General features: G+C 41.6%; 1 protein-coding gene across 1 annotated transcript; it reads right to left on the bottom strand.

Annotated features, from left to right (window-relative positions):
* Positions 1-730: 730 nt before the first annotated feature.
* On the bottom strand, positions 731-7,665 carry LOC139208903 (leucine-rich repeat-containing protein 58-like). The gene is made up of 4 exons (XM_070838674.1): positions 6,975-7,665; positions 3,304-3,432; positions 2,898-3,175; positions 731-2,498 (listed from the first exon to the last, which is right to left on the bottom strand). Exons 1-4 carry the CDS (start codon positions 7,436-7,438, stop codon positions 2,305-2,307), a joined length of 1,065 nt encoding a protein of 354 aa, XP_070694775.1. The 5' UTR covers positions 7,439-7,665; the 3' UTR covers positions 731-2,304.
* Positions 7,666-8,806: the final 1,141 nt, after the last annotated feature.

Genomic DNA, 8,806 nt, shown 5'->3' with positions numbered 1-8,806 from the left:
CGGTCGCATCTCCGGTTGCATTTGTGACAGAATCGTCTTCTCTCACATACAAAGCATGAAGAGAGTGAGCGCATGTGCGCACAAGGCTTAGGAGTAACATAACTCCACACCATGTGCTGGAGGGTTTCCTAGGTGCCTGCTGTTGGTAGACGGGTCCTACGTGTGCATGCGTTTGAAAGATAGTGGAGAAAGAAACACTGCAAAAACACTGGAACCCAGCTGTGACTTGGTCAAAGACCATTCAAAACAAACAAAATATGTGCAACTCAAAGCATCATTCTCTCCAGCCAGGCTGAATTAACCAGTGAAGTGAAAAGAAACTGAATGAGTCCCTGAGATAAGAACAAAGTGTGAAAAGAGACGAGAGAAGAGGAAACAAAGTAGTTAGTGGCTCTTGGCAGGTGATGTTAAACGTTTAGCAGATCGTGTGAGGCAGAATGCACTCGCCCTGGCATCTCTCAGCTCTGGGTTACAGAAAAGGCCTCAGTATTCAGCCCTGAGAATGAACTCACCTTCATATGCAAATGAAACCTGGGCGCATTCAAAAGTACAAAATGGTTGGATTGGTTCATGTAAACACAGATACAAACACTCACATTTCAAACTTTCCAATAGTGGTTGTGCATCTTTTGTGCACAGAAACACATTGGATGAATATGTTGCCTTTTAGCAAGTGCCATTAAACACTTCTAATAAAGGTGAAAACACTATAAGCACATTTTAAAGATATTACAATCAGTCTTTATTCTTATATACTGTACAACCTACTTACATTATCCGAATGTGGTACAAGTACATACAATTAATATATCTTAATATATTTTCTGTGCAAGTGCCATCTATGCTGCAGACTATTTAAATATGTGGCGTGTTTAACATTTGAAAAAGGATCTATAAAGGATATCTATAAAAGCAGTTCAGTTTGTTATAAAAATGATACTTTTTCCACTTAACTGTTAAACTGGTGAGTACAAAATCACTCAAAAATGACTTATTATTTATAGTGTTAATCTTGTCACATTTCAGGGTGCGTATATCACATTTCTTCATACTCTGGCTCCCGGTGTGGTAAGTCACCACTAGTAAGGCACTTAAATGCTCTAGTATAGGTGTTACTGTAACATAGAGGAGTGTTCTTCTGTTTTCTAAACACTCAGGTCTAATGTGAGGCCTGGGGGTGTTTTTCCTCCTCACTAATTGACACAAACTGGAGTTAACGTCTCATGAAGAATCAATTCAGAGAAATACCATCTCTGCTGTGGACTCCATTCTCACACACACACACACACACACACACACACACACACTCTCTTATGCTCAGAGAAAACCGACAGCCCTGAACATAAACACGAAGGCTGCCACTGTGTTTTGTTGAATAGCCATTGTTTCTGAGCTAGCACAGTGAATGGTTTTCCCTGGTCCACCCTCGTCCACTTCCTGTGAGTAAGTCTAGACAAGCTTTCTTTCACATACTCACATAAACCACGCTCTGGGTTAATTTGAAACAACTATGCCATTGTGGCAAAATTCTTCAAAGCTAGTGTGCATCGACCATGTTGCTGACAAAAACAGATAAACCATGATCTTTTTGTATTATGAGGGGCAGCTTTACTGCACAAAACCTGCAGCAGGACAACACACAGTGTAAATAAGGACCATCTCACACATTGTACTCAGTCGGTTTAGTACTTAATATCGTATTTTTGCTGACATAGTTTTTAAGTCTTACTTTTTCCCTAGTTGGCATAGCAGCTTAGATGCTCACCTGCTCACAGAAATGGAGGTTGGCTGTGCGCCACCAGCAGTTGGACAAATACCACATTGTTCAATTCCAAACCTACAGAAAATGCAGAATATTGTAATGTAGCCACTAAAAGCACCAAGTATCATATAAAGGATAAAGTGTTCAGCTCTATAAAAGGAAAAGAATCCTGCCGCTCCTTCAGTCACTGAGTTTCACTGCTCTCCTGTGCTAGACCATGAGACCAGCACTTTGATGGCGTCATGATGGACAGACTGTGGATTTGCATGGCTACATGGGAAATGTGAGGTTTCCTTTACTTGTGTTATGTAGAGTGGTATGTGGTGAGAGTGGGAACAGACTCCTTTCCCTAAAAACCTTAATGTTTCCCATTTTATGCGTTACATACAACCACTGAGGCGGTCTGTAAAACAGTATTAAGTGTTTCTGTGTGTGTGTGTGTGAGAGAGTATGTGTAGTAAAGTCTCATGGCCAAGTTCACCTGCTGAACACATTGACAGATTGACAAGGCAAGGCCAGAGAGTCAGAGGGTCCTTCATGTCCTATCCCAGAAGCACCTTCTGCAGGCGGTAAGCGGGAACGGTGTTCTCGTCCTCTGACTCGGCGTCGCTCTGGGGGTTGGAGCTGCAGGGAGAGGTGCACTCTGGGGAGCACAGGTAGTGCATGAGGGGCAGCCGGTACTTTCCACAGAAGTCCACAAATTTGATCTGGCGCACACATGAATCGAAGTAGACGCCTGGAGAAAGGCGAAAGTGAGAGGAAAAACAAAGGTTGGTTCAAGTGGCGGGCCAGTGGCTCATATTATTCTGTGCAGGTGTAGGTACTGTATACATCAACATAGTGCAACGATATTCAGGCATTACATCACTGTCATAAACTCAGATGTATGCAAGACAGTACAAGCAGGCAGGAAACAGAATAGGGAAAAACAAACACAGGATATGTTATCAGTGGTTCTCACCCTGGAGATTGGGACGCCCACAAACCTCATGGAAAAAAAACTACTGAATGTTATAATACATACTATTGGGAAAATAGGAGTTGCATATTGAAATCCAGATTTTTTTCATTTCATAGAATAAAAACAACTAAACACCAATCGCCTTTTCTACGTGCTGTGAAAACAGAGTCTTACCGGCACACTTGGGGTTGGGGCACTTGCTGGCCAGGTCTAGGTAGCGCAGCAGGTTTGAAGGCAGGTCGCAGGGAAAGTAGGGGATATTTCGGCTCTTAACGGTACGTCCTGCCAACTCCAGCAGCGAAGGGGGGTCGTAGGTCATCTCCTTGACAAAGCGCACCACAAGTGGGTTGCCGCGGAGACTGAGCTCTTGCAGGTGCACCAGGCAGAGGATCTCCCTCGGCAGGTAAGTGAGCAAGTTGTTGTGGAGACTTAAAGATCTCAGAGAGTGGAGCCTGGAGTGACACATCGAGTTTTTTGAAATGACTAACGAACGCACCATTAGCAGATGCATGCAGGGCAACCGCATGTTAACATCCATGTAATCTCCAAGTATTATATTTGGTGGTGTATTTGCAGTTACCTGGTGAGCTGCGGGGGGACACTTTGGATGCGGTTGTCACATAGTACCAGGTAGCTGAGGCAAGGCAGGTTAGCCACTTCTGGGGGGATGGCTGAAATGAGGTTTCCACCCAGATACAACAGCTCCAGACTAACAGAAAAAAATGAGAAGAGTCATTCACTTGCAACGTTTAGCAAGTATTGAATAATATACAGTACAGTATATACTTGTTAAATGTGTACCGTTGTAACCGTTTCAGGTGCTTCATTTTATGTCATTCCACAATCAAAAAGGGAAGACAATCAAACAAATCAATTTTACTGACAAAATCTCGAGCATGCAGGCCTGGAGCTAAACATGTACTTTGTTTCATGCTTTTCAATTCAAGTAAGCCATTGTTTGTCTGTACAACTGATTTGGCTGTAAAGCAGCTCATACAGATGCCAAGTCAATTGAGCCATGTGCATACATGAAAGGTAACGATTTTATAAAATTTCTCTGGCCAACAAAGTCGGGGTAAAACTACACCACAAGGGGGAGCTAAAGATACATGGTTTCATGCTGAACAGTTTGTCTGGTGTGTGCTGGCATCTCTATAATTTGTTTCTCCTGCCATGCTTACAGATAGACATAAGACAAAAGACGGAGGTGATAAGATACAACAAGAAGTGCAAAATTATCACAGATCATCAGGAAATTTTTTTGTACACACATTTATGAATCATCTACTAATCAGGAAAAGCGTCAGTGTGCATAGATCTTACATGGAATGAATTCACATATGCGTTATGTACACGTTTATTAAGACAGCAGAGGACCCTGGTAGGTTAATGGAGGTATGAAGTACACAGGGGGGTAATTGGGAGTGAGACAGAGACACAGAGAGTGAGCAATGGATGGCTGGTCAGCGAAAGTAAGCTGTCAGGCCATCTGCCTGCTGGAACTGATGACACAGCGACTGCGAGACAGGAAGCCATTATATTGCCCTTGATGGCTGAGCACTGAGCAAGCCCCCTCAGTGACGGGGACTGAGACATTCAGGGTCTAACTGCTGCCCTTGCAGACACAAATCAGCCAGCAAGGTTTGAGGATTGTTAGTTTTGGTGTGAATTGGGAACAAAATAAAAACCTCACAATTTTCACAAGCAAAACTGGCGTATGATATCGTCACCGAGAAAAAAATCTCCAAAAATTCATCAAAATTACATGTAGATAGGTCTTTTTTCACAAAAAAAGAAAAGGACAGGTGTTACTAATAACATTAACAAAGCATCGTTCTATTGTGTCCCACTAAATTAGGACAGTGTGAGAGTGAGCCAGCACGCACAATACCGGGACCCTAAAACTGAAGCTGGGATGGAATTCAGCCATGATTTTTTGACAGCGTTGCGTCAAAATGTCCTCTGTGAAAAAGGCTAATTTGACACAGGCTGCACTGGAGATCACAGCAAATAAACATGTGTGCTTCAAAATACATCAGAAAAATACCTCTTTTGGCTTTAGGCTACTCCAGTATTTTAAACTAAATAGAGCTATAGTTAATAGAAAAAAAGACACATCACTGCAACCTCATTGTGAAGGAAACATTATGACTGTCTGGTCTCCCTTTAAATATAATGTGAATTAAACTATGGGACATTAAACAAGCATTAAAAAAAAAAAATCATTTAATAGAAAACCAATCTAAGAGGTATTAAAATAGCTGTCATTGTTGTTAGCATCACCAACTAATGGGGAGTTTTAATTTTGAGAAAAATCATATTTATTATTACTATTATTAAATGCATTACTTTTCTGTAGTCCTGTTTGATAACCAAAAGATGCTTTAGGTCACACTGACACAGAGAAATTTCATATTGGATTGTAACCCATGACTCGATTATGATAAGAACACTGCAACGAGCAGAGAAAAAAGTGGAACTCAGCAGTGCCGAACTTATCTCTACCTGTGTCAAAAGATAAAGCTCATCACGTCAAGCTTTTCACAATAAACCCTGCTTGGTAAACACCTCCCTGAAGCAGCCAGACCTCAGTGTTTTTAAGATTTTATGATGAGTTCCTTGAAACCTGCTGTTGTAGCACTCGCCATGCAACTTTACAGACCTGAGCAGACTGACTGGACTGACCTGAACAAACAGACTGTGGTTGTTGCAAGGTGCCTCTGCTTAACAGTCATTTAGGGGGGAGTGAATATATGCAATCTATTATTTTGTGTGTGTGTTGTTGTGTTATTTTGTATTCATTGTATACTGATTTAAAAGGGATTTTTTTGTGCTGACAACTGGCAGGTTCCAGGCAGAAAAAGCGCATGTTATGTAAAGAATCAAGATATCCTAAAAATGAATATGGACTAGGTCACGTTACTGAACGAGCCACACAACTATGTATGTGTGTGTGTGTGTGTGTGTGTGTGTGTGTGTGTGTGTGTGTGTGTGTGTGTGAAGTTTGGATGTCTGATCTTTGGCCTGGCAGTGGGTCACTGTGACTTGCTACTGTTAAACTCAGGAAATGATAAGATAGAAAAGATGTCACGCTGTCCTACTTATCTGTCAATTTCCTCCACTATAACAGAAAAAGCTAACACTCATCTTCTGAAAGCTTTGAAATGACTGCTACCGCTCAGTGCACACAATAGTGGCGTTTTGAAATGACTCTCTCTCTCAAATGATGATGATGAAATGATAATGCTCATTACTACTACTATGTCATTACTACTTCCCTGTCATGAGCAACTTTTTCTGGTGATTGCACCTCAAAAACCAGCTCCAGTTTCAGTTGTCACCCAAACACATTATGAGTCATGATGGTTTCAAGGTACGCAAATGATAGTAACGGAAAATACCATGAAACACATGCATTTTGAATTTTAAAATACCACATGTTGCCTGAGGGTGATGGATGCTGGGAAGAGTTTTGCAATACTGTTGACAGGTTAAACAAGTGAGTCAACTCCTCTGTCTGATGAAAGAGCAGGTTAAGTGAGACTAGATGATTCAAAACTTTCCATGTGGAGGTTTCATCACTTATTAAACAGATCGTGTTAGACTTTTGTCGAGCTACTTATCGATTAAATGGCTAATCATTTCAGCTGTAGTTTGTCATGTGAGACAAACAAAGAAATTGGAATCATTAAACACACACACCCACCCACACACACACACACGTACACTTCTACAGATTGCTCAATTTATATTAAAACAACACATTGATTTTCTGTGGACCAATAATTTCAGCTCCACTTTCTGATTAGCTTCCCTGTTCGCAGCTGCAGTTTTACCAACATTCCGAATCTGTGTCGAATCAATGCGGGTAACCATAGCAACGGTACTTGGGTTCCATTCAGTGTATCGATTAACTGAAAACGAACTACAAACAACCTGAACTGCGGTATTTAACATTAGTATAAACTCGATATTATGCACCGAAGCGAACAAATGACTGACTCAGAAGGAAGCTTGGCTGCTGCCTTCTTCGTCTTTGTACATTTGTCAGTTTATCTAGTTGTCGAATATCGTCGACTAAATGGCCAACTGACGCTAGCTACAAAGAGTGTACGTGAGTATACTTTAGCACTAATGACTCTAGCTGGATATCCGGCCTTGCTACCTTTTTTTGGACTTTAAGCACTGGTGCTAAGTTAGCTAGCCGTACTCGTTTGTGTTTGCAGTAGCCTACTGTCCTCCATGACCTACCTGGTGAGATTTTCTACCTCTGCAGGTATACTTTTCAGTCTGTTTCCACCGAGTGAAAGCGACTGCAGACGCTGCAGTTTCGTACACTGAAGCGGGATCTCCTCAAATCGGTTCCCACTAAAGTTCAACACCTCCAGCTGCAGGGAGCCGAACTCTTTGGGCAGAGAAAACTCGTCCAGGCGGTTGTTCTTGGCTATCAGCGTTTTCAGCCTGGTCAGTCGCGTAATGTCCTCACAGATGGCCGACAGTCCGTTGTTGCTGATGTCCAAAAACTCGAGGTTGCAGAAAAGGCTGACCGTCGAGGGGAGCGAGGCTAGCCGGTTGTAGTTCAAGTAGAGCTGTTTGGTGTCCCTTTTCCTCTCGTCGCTGACGCTGTCAACGTTAAAAGTGTTGAGACTCAAACGGGAAAAGTCAAGCACGCTGTCGCATGCTGCCGCTGCCGCTGCCCCTTCTAGGTTCTCCATTTTCTATCTAAAATCTAAACTCTGAACGAAGTCCTTGCAGAAGTTTTGCTGTAGGCTGAACGCCCCCGTAAAGCGCGAGTTAGCTCCAGGACTTGTCGTCCGCTTTCGACATGGAGAAGGGAAAGACTTCTGTACACCCTCCCGAACCGTTTAACCACATCTCTGGAGGAAATCTAGGTCACTAATTCAGCACTGAGGACACGCTGCTGAGAGTAAATGTAACAACATTGAATGCAATGTCGCTGTGATACAATGCGGTCGTTTTTTAGAGGCAATAGTTGCTTGCATGTTTAGGGATTGGCTAATGCTTGAGACAAATCCCGCCCACGCATGCGTTGATTGGCTGGTCTCCCAATCAGTCTCACTGCAAAAGGATTAATTAAGCGGTTTATAACAGTGCATTGACATTTTTATAGTTGTACACTACCAGGTTGCTGCGTGTAATTGCTGATTCAGTGTTTAGGTCTTGCAATAACGGGAGGTTGATGATCCGTCATGCCCAATGCCCAGTTAGGTCTGCCATTATGCAACACCACTCCTCTGTTACATTATGCAATACTCTGCTGACTTAGATGTGCACAGAATGAGAAATAGGTACAGGATAATTGGGATCCTCCCACTGTATTCAGATCTACTCATATGACTGTCACAGCTCTTTTATGTCCATGTTACCGTGGGAGGTGAATGAGGGCAAATTCTAGGGGTAGAAAGTGAGATTTACCGTATGTACAGTTTTGAGAAACTGGTTTTGACTCATATATTCTGACTGCTGTAGTTACTGGATAATATGTAGACTAAGATTTTAGTACTAGTGTATTGTTATAACAATCAAATAGTATATAAAAATAGACTTTGTACTACCCGGAACAACTAAAACACTACAGTATTGCTTACATGATAAGCCTGTAGATGTGTAATGCCATAGGCTGTGACATTACGCCGTGTAAGCATTTTAATAACGGATGAAAAGGTTTGTCTATTTAGCACTTTTCCAAAAAAGTAAAAAAGGCAAAGCGCTTCACAGTAGAAAGCATTTAGTGCACAAAACAAAACAGAATTACAATATAACAAGTGAAGTATATATATATATATATATATATATAATATTATATATATGTGTGTGTACTCAGGGGCTTCATTGTATATAAAGCCACATAGGTATTGGCAAAAGTGTTATATTGAATTCTGAAATGCACTGGCAACTACAAATCCAACAGTTACGTAAAGGGTTCCCTGCTCTTTGTATTTGTTACAGGAAGGAGTAACTATATGTAATACTTTCTAATTCTGACTACTCTCTAAATCAGTTATTTATTTTTCTCCAAGGGAGACTTTCCCTCACAATGTTTAAAATTTTAAGTTTGGCAG

Source organism: Pempheris klunzingeri, chromosome 10, assembly GCF_042242105.1.
Source record: "Pempheris klunzingeri isolate RE-2024b chromosome 10, fPemKlu1.hap1, whole genome shotgun sequence".
Classification (NCBI taxonomy): Eukaryota; Metazoa; Chordata; class Actinopteri; order Acropomatiformes; family Pempheridae; genus Pempheris; species Pempheris klunzingeri.
This window is presented reverse-complemented; position numbering and strand designations above follow the sequence as displayed.

Excerpts from the sequence above, each read along its gene's own strand:
- LOC139208903 (XM_070838674.1), bottom strand. The coding sequence starts at position 7,438 with ATGGAGAACCTAGAAGGGGCAGCGGCAGCGGCAGCATGCGACAGCGTG. Across the intron at positions 3,433-6,974 it reads GAGGTAGAAAATCTCACCAG|TCTGGAGCTGTTGTATCTGG; the intron begins GTAGGTCATGGA and ends TTTTTCTGTTAG. Across the intron at positions 3,176-3,303 it reads GTCCCCCCGCAGCTCACCAG|GCTCCACTCTCTGAGATCTT; the intron begins GTAACTGCAAAT and ends GTGTCACTCCAG.